Source organism: Lonchura striata, chromosome 8 (assembly GCF_046129695.1).
Source record: "Lonchura striata isolate bLonStr1 chromosome 8, bLonStr1.mat, whole genome shotgun sequence".
Taxonomy (NCBI): Eukaryota; Metazoa; Chordata; class Aves; order Passeriformes; family Estrildidae; genus Lonchura; species Lonchura striata.
The window spans coordinates 28,003,984-28,023,756 of NC_134610.1; the positions used below are offsets into that span (position 1 = coordinate 28,003,984).

General features: G+C 43.1%; 1 protein-coding gene across 2 annotated transcripts in view; it reads right to left on the minus strand.

The window, feature by feature from the left end:
* The window catches only part of PLCL1 (phospholipase C like 1 (inactive)), a 211,634-nt gene that overhangs the window by 38,885 nt on the left and 152,976 nt on the right, over positions 1-19,773 (minus strand). For both annotated transcript variants that reach the window (XM_021555432.3, XM_021555431.3), the window contains exons 4-5: positions 16,430-16,505; positions 13,198-13,307 (exon numbers count right to left, since the gene is read on the minus strand). In XM_021555432.3, coding sequence (XP_021411107.1) covers positions 13,198-13,307; positions 16,430-16,505 — 186 coding nt within the window. The remainder of the gene's footprint in view (positions 1-13,197; positions 13,308-16,429; positions 16,506-19,773) is intronic.

Consider the following 19,773-nt stretch of genomic DNA (forward strand, 5'->3'; position numbering starts at 1 on the left):
CCACTTTCATATTCCCAAATAACGTGACACAGCCAAACACAACCCCCAGAGCAGCCTGGGAAGTGGAACTGAACAAACAAGGAGAACCTCAATGAGAACAGTCAGGCAATTACTAAAGAAGCAAATACTTAGAAAACCTTCTGATTCTGGCTGCTGGCCTTGCCAGCATGAGGATATCATTGATTTGTGCAGCCATGGCAACTTATGAAAGAGGGTCTATATTGTAATTCTCTTACAGGATTTGCCTAACGAGACAAAGGCGAAGGACATACATGGCCAGCTTGCTCTCAAACTCAATTGAGTGCCCGCCCCAACCCTCTATCAAAGCCTGACAAGGAATTAACACCAAGCATTTGTTTGAACACCTAAGTGGCAAAAGCACTTATGTTACATTCTTCCCTATTCATCTTTAAAAAGAACTCTTCCCTGAAATCCAGGGTCTCTTGCAAATCAATTGAACTATATGGCTGCTAATTTATTCCTTCGAGCAGGCATTTTATGTATTAAAAAAAAAAGTGGGCTTTTGTTTTTATTTTTGAAATAAATGCCTATGCTTCTGTCTCACATGGGGATTTAAATTAAATTATATTATATCAGGCTGTCAAAAGCAATGAATGTGAACACTGACTGTAACTGTGCTGCAGCAGGAATTTGCTTTCAGAAATAATGCCATTAATTTGATGTTAGCCATGTGCTGAGCAGTTCAGCTGCCTGTGTGTCTCTCAGGCGCTATGTCAGGCAGTTTGCAAGCACAGACACAAATGTACAGACTCTGTACATTTGTCAACCCCTCCATGCTAGGAACCTGCCTTTTTTTCTGATGATAAGTTTAAAATAACAGGGTTGGCTGGAAGCCCAGGAGTACACACAACTAATACTAAGAAAACCACACATCTCTGAAGCAATTTGGGCACTGTTTATTTTTGAAACACAGAAATGAAATGAAAATTGAAGCTGTATGTCCAGGCATTTATTTATTAGTCCTCCTTTCATCACAAAACTCAATTTCTCACAGGTACCAGTACCAGCACTAACTGGTAACTCCAGTAAGGTCCAGAGAGTCCCAGAAAAACAAAACAAGGGGAATAAAGATGAGGCAGAAAGTGCAATTTTTTTTTTTTTTTTTTTTTGCATTTGATTTTTCTGAGTAAGAGACCAGCTGCAGGAAAAGAGATGTTTTGCAGCTAATGAAAGACCTGTGAAAGACAACCCCCAAGCAAAAGATTTGGCTGGAACCCCTTGCTCTGTGCTGACTCTCTCAGATGCACAGGCTGCAAGCACACAGTTAACAACAAAATCATGTCCTTCATCACAGTGTAGCCAGCAAAATGTCCTTTAAGTTCATCAGAGGCTGGAAAGGGTTTAGTGGCCAACTCTGAGCTGATTGTGTTTTGACTGAAGACAACATGCACCTGTGCTGGTTTGGGTTCTTTTGGAGGGAGGGAGTGTTGCAGCAATGTCAAGCAAACAGTCACTGCTCTCCTTTGAATTGCTGGAGATATACCAGCTTAAAAAATACCTACAGCTGTGCTTAATGCTAACTGAAATTATCTCATCAAGATGAAATCAAATTGTGCCAGTCAGAGCAGATTGTTTGTGGACAGAGCACCTTCAGCATTGCTCCCACATGCAGCTCCTAAGGCTCTGCTCCTTTCTACCTACCACAAGCCCTAGTGCCTTACCAACTACGTGGTTTGCAAATGCTGCTGGGGCAGTGGCTGCTGGCCAACACCACCAGCTGACTGGGCCATGGGAATCTGCAGAAGCCATCCAAGCTCCCTATTCCTACTCCCCCAGATGGGACAAGGCACCCCTCTCCTCCCTTTATGCTAGGAGCTGCGGGCAGCCAGTGTCTAATCACTTCACAAGCAGCACAGGCCACAGACAACTTTATGCTGATGCAGAAAGCTTTAAGCTGAGACCAAAGCCTCCAAATCACATGAAAGTTTAAGTGCAAAAAGAAAAAAAATAGCACAAACCACTAAATACTAGGAGGAAACAGGTTTTTATAGGATCCCTGAGCAAATGCTCTGACTCACTTCACACCCCTGTCCAGGGATCAGCCCTGCCATTCAGGTGCCCTGCAGTCACAGGCAGGTTTGCTGGTGAGACTGGACAGTGAGCTCAGTAAAAGCAGAGCTGAGCCACCTTCTCTGCTTATGTTCTGCCAGCCAGTGGTTAAAGAGGCTCTGTGGGTCTTGCACACTAACAGGGCTTGTTTCCCCTGGGAGAATCCCAGCCCTGCCCTCCCAGTGCAGATGTGAAATCAAGTACAAACAGGAGTGGATAGGGTTATTTTTGAAAGCAGAACACTGACTGACCCAGCAGGCAGAGAGCTACTGAAAGGAAGCAACTGATAGGGGAGGAGAAAATCAGCAGGGGTTGGAAACAGGCTTGGGTGGAAGTGAGAAATCTCTGTTTCTGGTTTTTAGAAGGATGAGAATTGAAACAGAAGATCAAGTGAGCCAAGCACAAAAATCAGTGGTGCAAGATAGGGGTAGTATTCATTTACAAATTAACTGCTCCAATATGTCAATGAGGGAAACTGAACAAGCATAATTTACAATCCATTACAATACTATGCCACAGAAAATATGAGGCTTTTCAGCCAAACTGATCTCAATTTTTAAGCCATTACTACAGATTGTTGTTATAATACCTCCACAGTTACTGGGAAGGGTTGGAGAATATGAGTTTAGATTATCCAGCATCAGACCACTGAGCTACCCTCCAAAGGAAACTGTCCTCCTCAGGTTGTTCAACTACCACCACCACCAATGCCTGAAAAAGTAAAAAAATCACTTTTTTGCTTTTCTGTGCCTTCATGGGGCTCAGCTCCTCCCCACTGCTACATACACCAGCATCTCTAAGTCACCACCCAATGGAGTGGGAAGGCAGGGAACAGAGTGAGAACTTAACTGTAATTATCACCTCTATTATTACTCTTCAGAGCAATCACAGCATATCAGTCAGGCTCTTCCTGCCAATACTGCCAATACCAGACCTATGTCTTATCTGTAATACAGAGGGTACTGGAGAAAAGAGCTACTAAATATGCATTTTTAACTTACTCCTCTAAGTCTGACTGCTCTCATGCAATTGCCTTTCTGACATCAGAAATTCCATCTTTTTCTTTTTGTGATCTAAAAATAAATAGCAGCTGCCTCAGCACATGAATCACTGGTTTTGTCTCCACTTTTTTCCTCAAATGGAAACCACCTGTACATGGGGAAATGACCCATAAGAAAGTGTCCTTTATCTCGTACAGGTTTCATCACCTGACACTTGAATTCGCAGTTTCCCAATCTGTTGTTCCTACAGTAAAAACTTACTTCCACCCACAAGTACTTGGGCCTTTCATTCCTCTAGCTCCTGTGCAAAGTTTTTTAAAATGCCTGCTGCATTTAGAGCTTATTGGGTCTACCATGATCTAGGGGAGAATAACTGCAGACCAAATGCCTGGTCTCCCTGAACACCCACAACTTTCACTTAATGCAGTTTGTGGCTTTTCACTGTTCCACCCATTCCTGCAGACCCATATTTCCAATAATCACACATGTAAACACAGAAGTCTTTACTTCACAGCCTTCTACTGCTAGTGGCTCCAGACAACAAAAATGAATCAATACCACCATTGACTTAAAGAGCATTTTACCTTAACCACAACTCACTGAATATGTAGTGGTGTGGAAGAACACTTTTCAATGTCAGGAGGCAGTAATGGACTCTGGCACATGCAATGAGAAGGTTATGACAGCAAATCACTCCCTGCTGGATTCAGAGTTCAGCCCCTATGACTCATACTCACACCAGTAAAGAAGAATTCAAAGGTCCTGGCTAACAATCATATTATGCACATTCTGACATGTGGAGAGAAGATTTCTATCAATGTTTCGGAGGGAGAAGGTGAGGACTTGGCTTTCACACAAAGACATGCCAGCCCCCAGCTTCAACCAAGCACAAGGGCCAGGTATTGCTCCATTATGAAATATATACCTGGATTTCACTGAGGCCACTGACTGTGCCAGGGAAAACCCAAGCACCATCTTAGCACCTGCAGAGGAAGAAGTTCCAATGGAGCAACCAGCAGCTTTCATGACCTCCTGAGCTCCCCTGAGGAGCTATCTTAAATTAGATACCCATTCTGCCACAGGGAGCAGGTTTTGTAGATACTGGCACGTAATTCACACAACAAAAGGGGCAGTCAGCTTGTCATAGTTTCTAAGCTCTGGGAAACTGTATGTGATTTGCTAACAGGAGCTGTAAGGAGCTCCAAATATACCACAAGAGTAATTTTTAGAAAATGTTGAACCTCTTATTACACACCATTCAAACACCATTTCAGGTGAGTACCAGTTACAGCTACCAGGGAATGGCATAGCACAGATTTAACAATAAGCAGATGCTGGAAAAAAGCAATGTATAAGCAATTCTCTTTTAATGTTTTTGCCACATACAAATCAGTGCCCTGGTCTCTCCCTGATACTCAGCAAATTCAGAAAGTAGCTGTGGATGGAGACTCCCTCATGGAAACCACCATGGATGCCTTAGAAGCAGAGCCCTCCACTCCCTGAGGCTTTCAGCAGCATGAATAAACTTCCAAGCAAGGTAGTGTGGGCCTCAGAAAGGTCTCTCCAAGCCCCTCGGTGAGAGCCAGGCACTGGGGCAGTGGTCCTGCCTTGGGTACTCACCCAGTGCCACCCAAGGGCCCAGAGCAAGGGCTCACAGCCCTGCAGCACTGCCTCTCTGCCTGAGCCATGTGGGCAGGGCCGGCAGCTGCAATCCAGAACACCTGACAGAGGCAGCTGGTCTTCATCTCTTGTTCTTTGTTAGTACAACCATTGACAGATAGAAACAAGAAATGTGTGAATTTCTGCAGAAACTCCTGCTTTCATTACAGCCTTTTTAATTCCTATGAACAAGGTCACATTGTCAGATTGGCACAAACTAGATTCCCGATTTCCATGTCTTCCAGGTTGTGTTAATTAACTCCACTGCAAGTACAGCAGCACTTGATATCCATACTCAGATAAAAACATCACTGTTGCAGGGGAGGGAGGGGGTGGTGGCAGAAGTTGCCTGAGGTCCTATGCCACCTGCAGTTTCTGCCTGCACTCTCTCTTCCTGAGAGTGGTCAGTAAATGCTGACCCAGTTTTTATACCTAAGCAATCCTCCTTCTGTGGGGAATCACTGCCACCCCTCCTCTTCCCACTGCCTCCCCTCAATAGTACCAACTTTCAAGCACAGTTCTGCCAAGCACATATGTGCAGGAGTAGCTGCTTCTCCTCAAAAGATTAATACCTTCAAGAAACTTGTGGACTCTACCTGCTGATTTTTCAAATAACCTCTTCATATGTGATAATTTTGTTGCTGCCCCAAACAACTTTCAGAGAACAAACTCTCTTCGTATTCCACCTGAACATTATTAATTACTTTTCCAGTTGCAGAGGCTTTGGACCGGATGACACACCCCATCAGGAGAAGCTGGCCTTCACACCAAGGTGACAAAATCCCTGCCAGGCTGGTAGAGAACAGTGATGTGAGCAGCAAGATGGGACTCAGGCTGTCCCAAAGGCACAAGCACAGAAGTGCCAGGTCCCACACAGCCACCCCAGGGCAAAGATGGCACAAAATACAGAGGAATAGCTCACAGAAACTGTACCTTGGTGAGGGACAGTATTAGAGCCATGCAAAGCTTAGTCTAAATCAAGGGTGGGGGTCACAGGTTCTGACATGATTCAGATGATACAACCAGGGCAATGCAGAGGGAATAGGATTTGAGGCTGGGGAGCAGAAACAGTAAAAACGGAGATGACAGTGAGGCCCAGAGAGGTAATGGAGTTAGGACAAAACCAAGCAGAGGGCTTCACTGAGCTGCCAGCCTACACAAGACAAAGAGCTGGGCATCTATTTTGCCTTTCCAACATCTTGACAAGCCTCCATTTGTCAAGTGACACTAAAAGTGGTTTTCTATGCACAGTATCGCAGCATGCCAACCCTTGGCTGGGCGCAAAGCCCATGCTGCTGAGGTGGTAATAGGTAGTAAAGGCTGGAGAAAAGAGAGAAAACTCTGTGTGCTCCCTGGAAGAACAGAAACTATTCATTGTCTTTGGTTCTGCAGGGGCTGTGTGTCCCAGGGGAGTCAGTGCTGCTCCTCACAAGCACCAGCACTGCAGGCTGGTGAGTGCAGGCCCACGTGGGCCCCATGCCTGGACAGATAAACACAAACTCTGCCTGATCTGAATGTCTGGACAATCATTCCTTGTGAGTCAGTAAACACTCCTGCTGTGACATTATTCAACAAAACCCCAGCAATAACTGTGTAACGGGACAAAGTCTCTTCTTTTTGTCAGACTATCCTGGAACTTCATGCCCTACAAAAACTCACAGGACCATGAAGGAGATCATCAACAGCTGTGAACTCTGGTAACATTTGCTCTCTGCTTAGTCCCTGCTATTGCCAGCAGTTGGTACTTGAAGATTTAAGGTTGTCTGGGTGGCCTTCCCATGTATTTTAAACACACACAAATATTTAGCATGTTCTAAATCCAACTTGTGTCTCGGAATTTTTCTTGGCCAAGAAAACAGAGACCTTGTCAGAAACACCATTAGCACTTCAAAAACTCTCAGGGAACAGCCAGGTACCTAGAGAGGTCATGCTGTACTTGTTGAGACCGCTCACTACATCCTCCCCAGAGCAATGCTATGGCAGCATGGCTGAGGGCCAAGAATAACAGGATATTCCAGCTGATTAACTAGTACTCCTGATGGACTGGGATTACACTCCTTTTACCCTAATACACAGTGCTGAAGCAACTTGAGAAGTTTCCATCACCAGATACAATGGACAAAATCCACAGAAACTGCCTGTTGAAGAGCTCTGGTTCCTGCCTTTGGGCTTGGGCAAACAAACAAAAAACCAGTGCATTCACCATTTATGGAGGAGGTCTTTTATCAACCAAATCAGTAGAGAACAGCACTCTGCTAGGTACAAGAAAGATCTGCCTATCCTGCCTAATAATCACATGGTTTGGTTCCCTTGGTTTACAAAATACACTGATCAAAACAGTTTGGCATGTGAAGCACAACACTTACACTTGGCTCCTTAACTTGTAACTCAAGATCATTCAGAGGACTCTAAATCTCCTATCCCAGAAAAATCTTACAACACCTCCACATACAGAAGAGCCCTGGAGCCTGTCCTGAGAGCCAGGAGCACAGACTTTGCCCTGGAACCAGCCCTGAAGCTGGGAGCCTCCTCTGCACTCGCCACTGCATTCAGAGTACACAAAGGTCTGGGAACAAGTTGTGCTCCCATGTGGCTCCTCTAGACCCTTTCTCAGATTCAATAAAGAAAAACCTAAATCTACCTCTTCCCTCCTTCCTTCTACTTTTAAATTAACTGCTTCTAAGTAAGCAGGTTAGTATTTACAGGACTAAATGGATGTTGACCTTGATGGCTCTCCTCACCTTGTCTCTAGCACTCTCAGAAAGCCAGCTGTTTTTTATTAACTTTCTCCTTTTTGTCCTTCAGTTCATGTGTAAGAGACCAAGCAGATCTACTCACTATGTGAATCATTAGAAGACCTCTGCATTTCCTCACTTTTGTAAAATCTGCCACTCAATCACAGACTGACTGGCTCAGATAATCTTTGCTGAAGCTGACCACATCTTGGCGTAAGGCAGCAGATCCTTCAAAAGTAGCCAGGGCACACAGCTTGGAGAAGTTTAGAAGTTTGAAACATTGCTCTTAGTTCAAAAGTTTGAACTGCATCAGCAAACCAAATGCAAACAATGTGGGGACTAAAAAGCAGGAAAGATATTTAGTCTCTCTGGAAAAAGAGCCTTTGGGGTAATCACATTCAAAATGTATTTCTCTAGATCTGGGTATGAGCAGACATGAGGTGAGCTGATATGGAATAACACAGTGAGCCCTGCATTTAAAGGCCAGCATGAAAACTCCAAGCCACACAAACCACTCCTGCCTACTGCTCTTGCTGGACTATCACTGTCAGAAGATGACAGCAAATCACAAGAATTTGTTGCTAAGACACTGTGGCTTATATTCCATCTATTTTTGACATTTCACAAATTGAGCACAAATTTGCTCATGTCCACAAATATATGCTGGGAAAAAGAGGGAGATACAGTATCAGGAATTTTTGGGGGTGAGAGGAAAGCCTAACTGACACCTACAGTGAATACAAATATGAACACAGAATACAGCAGCTTTGTGTGGACTCATTAATCCATCATGTTCCCACTTGAGATCAAGATAGCATAATTTGTTATGCAAATCCTTCAGCAGCAATTAAATAATATGTAGCAGAACAGATTGTTACATTGTGCCTAACTACATATAAGGTTCCTACAATTCTGCTGTGCTGCTCTGCTGTCCGCTCTGCAGCATGCCAAGGAAAAAAGCCTAACTGCCTGTCTCAAAATTTTACAATACTGTAGAGTATCCACTCAAAAACACTTCCATGTTGCACTATAATAATCTTTAAATTAAGTCTGGGAATGAATCTAGTTTTTCCAAAGATCATCAGAAACTCTGTTTTTAAGGTGCTTTAGAATATCAATCACTATCTGATAAGTAGTTTTTCTTCAAAAAGAAAACTGATATCTTGATGATAGTGATGACAAATTCGCCTCATTAGGTGAGGACAGGTAGTCTGTATGTAGATCTGTCAGAAATCTTGTTTTTATCTGTGCAAGTAGCCTTAAAGTGTGCATTTGGGGCTCTGCCACCCAAGTGAGGGTCTGGGATGCTGCAGGCCTCACAAGCAACTGAAGGACATCATCCTGCAAAAGTGCTATTTCTGCACAATTCTGGGAGCTAAAAAGACATTCACTAGAGCTAACATTGATCACAACCACATCATAAAATTGTGGATGCCTCCTCCAAAGAGAGAACTGCATTAGCAATTGAATAATTGTATGCCTTCTGCATTCAACAGACTTCTCAATACATCTAATCAGCATTCATTTAAATGGATAATTAACAGATACACTCATGGATGAGAGCTGAAACAAGCCCTGAAAATGTAGCCACTTGATGTCTTGTGTCATGCACTAATAGTTGGAGTCCTAGTCAGACAGAACAGACAGACTTAAGACAGCAGGGGCAAAATCTTATCATGGGGAGCAAATAAATATTTAAAAACACATGTGCATTTCAGAGCAGACTAGAATCAAACATTTGAGTCTTTTGCCCTTCAGCAGAAGACCAAAACAGTAAATACTACTTTTACCTTCTTTTCATATGTTTTATCTTTAAATAAGCTGGCATGTTGGCATATTAACTATCCAGATATTTATCATCAACATAGAAGTACCTCTTCATACTGTTTCTAGACTTTGTATGTGCTGACACACCAAAGCACAAACAACCCGGAAAAATCTGGTTGCAGGCTGTCAAAGCACGTCCACACGAGAACAGTAAATCTGAATCACAGTCAACATACTCAAACTTTGTTTGACTTACTTGCCAGGCTTTTGGGACTCAGGCAGATCCCAAATTTTTTGCTCAAGTGAACACCTCCTGGCAGTCTGTGACAGTTTTTCCTCAGCAAGGAGAGTAGTTTTGCATGCAGGCTATGACTTTTCTCCCCTCAAACATTCTGAAAAACTCATATAGCAGTCATTGGATCAGTGGTTTGCACACGTGGACAGATGCTAAGAGTGCCTCAGTTACTGCAAAATGCTTGGTACAAGATCCCATGGGAGAGGCAGACAGTGGGTGAAGAGCCCCAGGAGGGGTGGCAGCTGGCTCTGTCCTGTGCCGAGAAGGCCAGGAGCAGACCCGACCTGGCTCTGCAGAACTTCACCCACAGGTGAGCGCACCTGACCTGAAAACCACCCAGTGCTCCACAGCAGCACTGAGGGCAGGGGTTATGTCCCTGCTCTCAGGATTCATCAGCTCAAGGTCAGAACTGCCCCAAGGAGGCTTCTCAGCTTCTGCCTTCCAGGCTCTGGTGCTCCCCTCTCTGCCAGCGCAGGCAGGAGGAGCTCAGTGCAAAAGCAGCCACAGGAACCAGAGCAGAGGTGGCCTGGCCAGGCAGGTGGGAGAAGCAGTAGCACGTGGGGAGAAACAAGCACGAGCCCACGCAACCACATAAAAACCTCTGCTCTGGGAGAGGGGGAGTCACCTGCTTTAGAAACAAGAAATATCTCATGAAAATGAATCATGACCTTCTGTGACAAGGGAGGGTCACACCAGAACAATTGCCTCAGCTGAGTTGAGCAGCTCTGCATGCCTGGTAGGGTGAACTTAAAGATTTCCTAATACCATGGCCCCTGTGAGGGGGTTAACACAAAACCTCTTTTGCTGCCTTTGCATTCTACTGGCACTCAATTAAATACAGAGAGGAATATAAAGACACAGAGCTGCTGCTGCACAGAAATAGAAGTTAAAGTGAAACTATATTTGAGATCATAGCCATTCCTGTAATATTGCTGTAAGAGCATGATTCTTCTGTCTAGTATGCTTAAGTTATGCCTCTCAGTATTACTGACTGTGAACCTGTGTTCTACACAACATGGAACCAAAAGAGGAAGGTGTGACATTTTATAAATATTGATGTCAAAGCTGACTTGTTAGACTGTCACCAAGTTATAACATCCATTCTTTTAGTGACATTTTTACCTTCTGGCAAACAGTTTGTCCTTACAGTGGGTATTACTAATATGTAATTAAGTTTATATAAACTAAGGAAGAAACTGACAAACTATTTTGATTCACCTCTAAAAAGTATTCCAGGGCATTTTTAAACATGACAAATGACCACAGTTAGGATTTTTATAAAATACACTTTAATCTTGCAGTCTGTAGCTATTTAATGATTTTGCCAGTAGCAATTTTTTATTACATCTCCTCTTTTATTCAAAGCTTACCTACTGCAATGAGTCTTTATAAAGAAACACATTAATTAAATATGCCTTGGCTTCAGTAGCCGAGGAAAAGACTATTAATCATTTCACAGCACAAAAACAACATAATACCTGCTATTGCTCATGTGCACCTCACACAAACTGACTCCTGCCACGTGACGTAATTGCCTCCAACAGCCTGAGCCAACACAAAGAGGCTTTCTCTCATCAGCCATTCACTCCCCCCACCTCATGCAAAACAGCTGATGCATTTGTGAGATGTTATGGGACATTTTTTCTTTTTCTTACTACCCTATAACAACACCTAGTGAAATATATTTGTAATGTCCACCCTGCCACTGGACATAGGGAGGACTCATGGCTTGAGTGGGGCAGGGTTGTCGGTCTCTTCCTGCCAATCCTCCTGAGTGGCTCTCACCAGCACTGAGAGATGTCCAATGCTAAAGAGGAGATGCAGGTTTGTTATGGGCAGGGTCACTGAAAGACAGTATTTTTAAGGGAAAAAAAGAAAATAAGATGTCAAATTAGAACAATTACTAATTGTTTCATCTCACACACCTGAGGCACAACTTCAATCCCAGTTTTCTAATGTCATCCCTGAGTTGGACTTCAGTCAGAATGAAAAGATGTTTCATGTGCATTTCATGGATAGTTGTCACAAACTCTGTTAATATTTCATTGTGTGAGAAAGGTAGAAAAGAAGTAGTGGCTTACAAATGAAACAAGTAAATTATTCCTTGACCTTGACTAGATTTTTTAAAAGCTCTTTTAAGTAAATTGACAATACGTGCTATCAGAAATTATTTTCCATAGAAAATGTTTCTTTGATACTCTACTTGTACATTCATTAATCATAGGTCACCCTCAGAGGTGCAAACTTCACATTTGACAAACATCTAAAAAATCAAAACATTTAGAGTGACTCTGATAATTAGACATTTACTTTACCTAACACAGCAAAAGGTACTCAGATTAATGTTCAGAACTGCCTATGTTCAATGTTCAGTGCTTTTGGCAGGGGAGCGGGGGGATGACTCTAGCTACTAACCTCAGTTGCTCTGTGTGGAATAGGTTATCTATTCAAGTCTGTAACTTTGAACTGGTTGACTTTTCTCTTCATGAGAAATCTCATTAACTGAGCTGACACTGACTCCATTCCTCACTTTTCCACTCTCTCATGGTGAATCAAGGTAGGCAGGAAACCACAGATGTTCCAGGTCTTCTCTAACCCTTCTTTACCACCAATGGCCTCTCCCACAACTTCTGCCCTTCAGCCTCTATGTTCCCAATTCCTTTTTCCTTCTCCTGCTCAAGACGTGTTAAGTGCTCTTTCCAGCATCACAGTGGTGACACATACCTGTCGTATTGCTACATTTAGGGGTATATTTAATGAGGAACTTAGTGAAAATTTCATCAACTGGCTTGCTCTGGGATTTCAGCAAAGGGAAAGGCACTGGCAGGTCACAGGAAGATGCTGCCAGACAGGGCAGCCTGGGAGCTGGAGCAAGGGAGCAGCTGGGACAGAGCGAAGGGAAGTGTGATCTATCAGAGCAAGGTGGAAAATGAGGCTGTGAAAGGTGTGAGCTGAATGCTAACAACCTGAATGCTTGACTCAGGCCCTCTCCTTGTCTTCTGCTGAGGTTCCACCAAATCCTCTCCTCTTTCTGTCCTGGCTGTCCCTAGCCATTTTCACCCCAGCTCAGTCACACAGCTATCATGACAATTTGTGGCTGGTTGATGCTAAGCCAGTGGCTAAAGCCCAATGAGTAACAGCTTCATCCTGGGGTATGTCCCTGCACAGCCACCATGAAGGGGTGAAAATCCCCTTTTGACTGTTTGGACAGCACTCCACTTTGGAAACATAATCCTGAAGGATCTACAATATTCCTCATGTTTTTTCTTGACAGCCCCTCCTGCCCCCTGTCCCTTCCCAGAGAGATGTTCCAGTTCTCATTTTACAAAAGAAGTATTTGACACTCAGTGACCTCAAACAGGTCACTTTCAGGGTGCATGGGGCAGAACAGACAACCAAACCCATGTCCCTGATCATGCAAACCATAAGCCATCTTTCCTTTTTTGTTCAAGGCTTAGATAAATTCCCTTCACACCTTCCAGATCAGAGGTGTAATTGATATATTTGATAAATATCAATAAATGGGGGTAATTGATACATCCCATTTAAAAAAAAAAACCATGTGTCTGCAGAATAAGTAAGATGTAGATGTACAAACAGAGAAGCTAAAAGAGCAAAGGTTTACTTATAAAGTTAATATGAGACAGGAGGTGGTTATTTCTGTGCATACCTTCAGCACTGTGATATTCCATGCAAAACTCTCAATGGCTTTGCTTAATTTTCTTCCTTTCAAACCTTCTTTTGTCCCAAGGTTATGAAGCTCTTCGTGGAATTCCATTCCTAAAAACACAGATTGCCACATCACTCAATGCACAATTGATTTTCCCTATAAAATGTTGAGTGAGCATTTTCAGTCTTGCAGCCGGGACTTCCTACAACCTCCTTCTGTGCTTTCCCTCCTTCCTTTTCTTTTTATTACTTCAACCGGGGAGAACATTTTCCAGAATAAAGAAGCCACATACAGTTTTGAGGTTGTGCTTCCACTTGGTTTGGGGCTCTCCTTGCCAGTGCTGGGGTTCCACACAGGCACTGGTCCCTGCAGAGACACTGCTCCAGCACTTCTGCCTGCAGCCTGCACTGCTGCCAATACTGCGACAGAAGGTCATTGCTTGTCAGTCTCCTTGAGTTGATGACTTTGCACCTTGGAAGGCTGTCTGACACATGTGGAAGATACCTGTTCAGCACAGCAAATGCAGGCTCCAATGCACATCCCCTCATTAATCTTAATCAGTCATACAGAAAAGCCCTTGTACTCCACAATGATGAATTATATCAGAAGCACAGAACTCTAATCACAGGATTGCAACTCCTGCAGCAATGGAATGGAGAACGGAGACTTCCAACCACAACCCTGTTCTATTTCTTTACTAGTTTCAGTGGCAAATGTCTGCAGATCTTTTGCTGGATACAAAAACTCAGGAAATCTGGGAGCTAATTAAAAATCTTAAGGTATCAAATTAGCTCAGCAATTTTACAAGATCTGCATAGTCTATGCAACCATTTCTCTGAGTCTGGTGTGGATTGAGAGACAAAATGGAAAAGAGCCACTTGTGTTCCCTTAATTTGTATCTTACAAAGGCCCAACTGGCACTAAATAACTCCAAAGCATCTGAAGCCTACCCTGGCTGAACAAACCAAGCTTCATCTCCAGTTGTTTCATAGCCTCCCTCCCTTAACACTTTAGGATAACTGTCACTCACAAATTTGAGTTTCATTGAAAGGGCATCAAAGAAATGCCAACAGAGAGAACATCTGTACAGTGTAGATGCAGAGGCAGCTTGGCAGGTGGCTGAAGGACAGTCCAAGCCAGGCTTGCACTCGGCACAGCTTGCCCAAAGCACTCCTGGAAGACTAACACTGGTTTTCCTTCCCATGCACCAACTCCAGGAGCTCAATAACACTGATGCTGTTCAACCCCACACAGTGCAAGATTTCTCTATTGTTGATCTTCCAAAACTTCACCCACTCACAGGCTTTGCTTGTCAAGGCTAACGGAGTTCCTGTGATAAATCCTTTGGAAAATTGTCAAAATAACTGCACCCCAAGCAAGATTTCCTTGCAGGTGTGCTTCGTGCCAACTGATTTACAAATCATTTCACTTCAATTAGTAAAAGAAAATCTTCAAATTACTTGCTTTGTCCTGGGAAAACATAAGAAGGCTAATGGATCTTAACTCTACATGGACAGCCCTGCCTTCATGCAGCATCCTTTTAGTTAGTCTTCCCTCTGGACCTCACTTCTCCATCTGTAACTTGGATACAGCACTGCCTCAGAAAGAGGGAGCTACAAACATTTGTTAGGCTGCAGGCAGCAACACCAGTGAAAGCTTTTAGCAGGGTCAGTCCTCCAGGCTGCTGCTGATCACTGTGCATTGGGCTGAGCCTGCACATTTAAATAAAACAACAATAAAAAAACAGTCACACAAGAACCAGTCTGGAAAAGCCAGCAGGATCCTGAGGCACACGGAACCCGCCTCAAAACAGGCTATGAAGCAGAGGTCTGGTGGAATACATGTTCAAAGGAAGCAGCACTAGGGTTGAGGTAAAGGACAATGTCACAGGCAATTATACCTCTGACACCTCTTAATTTTGAATGCTTCATCTCGCCACATTTAAAGTGTTAGAAAAAAATTTGCCTGGGTAACATCTGCAACAAACTAATTGGCAAATGAGCACGAGAAGGGATATCTCACTCTTAGTCCTTTCCTCTCTCTAAATCCATGGCTTCAGAGAAGCACTTCATATCTCTCCACTTGCCTTCTCAATCAGAAATTTTAAGGCAAATAAAGCAAACAAAAATGAAAATACAAGAAGATGGAGCAGCAAACATTTGAAAAAATGTATCTTTTTCCACAGGTAAGGAAGGAAAGGGGAACTGCATGAAACTGGAAATCAGTGTGGTGGCATGGTACTGCATGGTATTTTATATACACACCTTCAGCTTACAAAGACTCCAGTGCCCAGGCAAATGTCATGGGTTCTTCTCTCTGCAAAGATCAAGCTGGGCAAGAAAGGTGGCTGATGCTGCTGAGTCTGCATAGTTTAGTGCTAAGTATTGCTTTTAAATGATACTTTCTAGACACCCTCCTGGTGCTACATCTCCTTGTTACTGCCCCTTTCCTAAACCCTCTGCACACAATGAAGGCTTTGGGCAGAGGAATTTTATGTTGCTTATGCAGATACACAGAATCCAAGGCATGCCAGAACAATGAGGCCCACAACCTCCAGCCAGACACGGCCACTTGCCTCTCGTCCCTTTGCTACCACAATGCCAGCATGGCTAAAGAGCAGAGACTAGGTTCCATCCTGCTCTTGCACCACGTGAAAGCAGTTAAATGCTACTGTTGAAACAGCTTCCAGTTTCTCCTAATTAAGAAAATGAATTAAAATATTAACTACAAGACAGCAGCTTCATTCATTATTTACATTTAATAGAAGTAAATGGCTGTAGCCTGCATCACTTGCCAAATCCAAAAATGCCTACCAGAAAAAATAGTATTTATAATTGTTAGGGTCCTGTGGGTACAGAAACCTCTTGCCTTCCTCAGTTCAAAGGAAAAACTGAGCTAGAGAATGCACTCAGTAAAGGCACCATGCCTTCTTACCCCCCTCTTTTTAATGCCTTTTCGGTTCATTTGACTAATTTAAATGCTGTCAGACAGTTCAGAGCTGTAGAGCAGATGGAGAAATAGCTTCTAAGGTGAAAGCTGTGTATTTTTGTCTGATCACACCTGCAGTGCTATTGGAAGATGAGCCTTCAGGAGGGTAGAGCATGCCAGAGAAAGACCAGAATGCTCACTTACATCCAGGTGAAAAATGCTGTAATAGTCACAAACTGTAAGTAAATTATGGCACATTATTTCCCATCTTCCAACCCAGAACTGCTCAATATAGATGGATTACCTGCTTTCTGGCACTGAACAATCTTGTCATGAGTGGTGTCTGCTGTCTCAATAAGAACCCTGCTCTCTTGAATCATCTGTCAAAAGAAAAAAAAATCATCATTACTAGGGTTTCCTACAACATCTAACACATAGAAAGTACAAAGGTTGAAACTGGAGAGGAGGTCTGCTCTGAGAGCAATATGATAAATATTGGATCCTTCCTTCCTTCCTATGGGGGCGTCCCAGATCTGTATCAAGCTAAGTATCAGTTGCTCTGAAAATGTTTTGTTCCAAAAGTTAATGAACAGCTGTTTTATATCCATGAGACACCACTGCAAACAATATGAAGGAAACACAAGTGATTTCAGAAGAAAAGAGATTTAGCAGACAAACTTCAATCTGTGTTCAACTAAGCCCTTTCTAACTGGTATTTTCTTAAAAGGAGAAATAAGTATAGTCCTTGACATAGGTGGTTATTAAAAATGTTATCAAGTCATGAATAAAGCTGATTTCCAGAGGTATTTAAGCCTGTGGTGGATTTTATTCTATACAACAGTTCAGACACCTATATTAGTTCTTGAATTTCTCCTCTGAGAAACTGAGATCCAAATCCTGTTCTATCCTCACTATTTCTGTTGAAGCTTAACAGAAAAGACAACACACAAAAACCCCAACAAAACAAAAAAAAATCCACCTAAAACCAAACAAACCAAAAGCAGCAGTTTCAACAAGCCTACTCACAAGTTTCAAGATACCTCCCTACTTAGAATAGTCCATTAACAGCAAAAAAATTAAGGGTTCATTACCTGACGAGTTTCCTGAGCCTCCCTACATGCAAATGCTATTCTCCTTTGATGGTAACAAGCCTCCAAAATCTCTCAGAAGCCCAGGCATACAAGAATATTGTTCCATTGTTCTGTTTTGTGAAAGGTGGTACATACATCTGTTACAGAAGGCAAGAACATGCTGTATAACGAACTGTGCCTGAGAATAACCTCACTGTCCTGTCCTGAGAATAACCTCCTGTCCACTCACCACAAACCTCAAACCCAAACAGCACGAGAGCAGTGCCAATCAGAAATGAAGCAAACTAGAGAGTGACTGCCTAATGTTACACCCTGAAATTAGAAAAATCACCTGAAAGCTCTGCTAAAATGCTGCAACTGCTAAAAGCTTCCTGCTTTCAAATACGCTAAATATGAAAACCCAAGTAGTAGGTTTCAACAATTTTAGTGGAAGACAGCATAACAGTAATAAATTAACACTTGCAAATTAGCACATCTTACTGTTTTAATTAGACACAAGGAATGAGAGACGCTTCCACTTGTCACACTCAAACTTCCAAATTCTGGAGGAATTTAGATCCAAAATTTGCTACTCATCTCATCTTTATTTCTAATTAAATGCACTAAGGCTGCATTTAACAAAAATACCTATGCCTTTCCTCTGATATAAAGAACAACACATGGAAAACAAAATCCATTATCAGCTTCACAGGCAGTGTGAAAAGCCTGATATACCTAGAGAGTGCAAAATTCTTTTTTAACAGAACATGCCCAGTGGATATGCCAAAGATTTAAATTACTTTCGAAAGTGTCCTTTGCCTTTCATTCTTATTACTTACTTTTTCATGCATCATATTGATTTTTTTCCTCTTAGATATTTTCACTTGTCATCTAGAAAGAAATAACAATTTCTACCCACTCTCTGGTTTTTCTGTACTACAGCACATTATCCTTTTGTGAAGCTGAAGGAGCCATTCAGCTGGCAACTGCAAATCCCAAAGGTTTGTCTGAGCAGTGAAGACAGTATGAGTCCCAAAAATCCTGCAAATCACTGAAGAGGCAGCCAGAGGCCAAACATGCACTTCTTGCACATGCAGAGCTGGGGCAGTGCCTGCACTGGCCAGTCCAGCCAGGAGATCCCAGCATCTCCATGGCTCCTGCACCCCATGTAGCCATCACCCTGGGCTTGGGTCCCCACTGGGTCTGTGCCTGCGCTTCCTACCCAGCAGCAAGGCTTGCCCTGTGAGGTCAAGGGAAAAAGTAAAGCTGGTACAGCACATCCCATGTGTCGGACTCTCCTGTGCTCAGATCCCTCAAGCAGAGTGTGACTTGTGAGGTTTTTATATACACATATGCATATATACATACATATACATACAGCCACAGGAAATTATCCCACCACACACAAAAAAAGCAGGCTCGAGAATCATGCAACTACTGGGCTACTCCCAGTAGTATGCCTGTTTAAGGATTCTCAGATGTGAAGGTATTATATTCATTTTTAAAAGCAAAGTAGCACTAGGATGTCAATTTTCACTTACTGCAAAGTAGGTAGAGCAATCCTTCAATCCTTTGATGCTAACATCAAAGTCTCACTACTTTCAGCTCAGCAAGAACAAACAATTAAAAACGGATCATGTAGCAGAATTTAACCTGTTCCCATCTTCCTATCTGCAGTAATCTTGACAAAAATAAGCTGTTTTTGTCCCATGACAAATCCTGAAAGTGGTTTCAGAGTTCCTCATCTCAGTAACCAGGGTTAAAGGACAACCCCAGTCATCACCTGGCATTCTCCCTCACATGTTCTTCTAGGAAATACTGCACTAGGTAGAAATAATGGGACCCAAGCCAGTTATGGGGTGCTGGCCTATGGCACCCATACCACCTCTGATAACACAGTGTGCAGGACCCTATATCCCTACATGACAGGCCAGACTCTGCCCCCAAGAGCTGCATGTGCAGTTTCAGAGGCACGAGATCCTGCTTCCTGATGCTGCTGTAAAAGATGGCAAGAACAGGATAGGGCAAGGACACAGCCTGGGTGTTCACTTGGAAGAACAGACTGATTCAAACAGACAAGAGTGTAACAGGAAGGTAACTGCTATGCAAGAATAAAGTTGTAGCATAGGATCATGGCATCTAGATACACTTTTTCTCTTTTGTCACTGGTTTTGAAATGAGTCCATGATTTTCCAGTTTGAATCATTCCCTGCTCTTCCAGCTGCTATCACATCTGAAACCCTGCTCAAGGATGTCACCTACTTCTTCTAGAAAGGACATGAACCAGAAGCCCTAAAAACACAACATGGAAGGCTGTGAGATTTTCTGCTGGGAAGGCAATCCCATAAATCACAGGACAGCCTGAGATTTTCAAGGCCACTTTTGCCAGTAATATATCAAAACACACCAAAATATATCAAAAGTGAAGAGTGAGCTTTCTCATGTTTCAGCATTAATTTCCATGCATCCTTCCTCTGCTCAGATCCCCCTGAGCAGCCCTCCAGGCAGCTGTGCAGTCCCAGCCATCTGGCTGGAGCCCATCAGGATGCTGTTTAATGTCAGCTCCCAAACGGCAGCT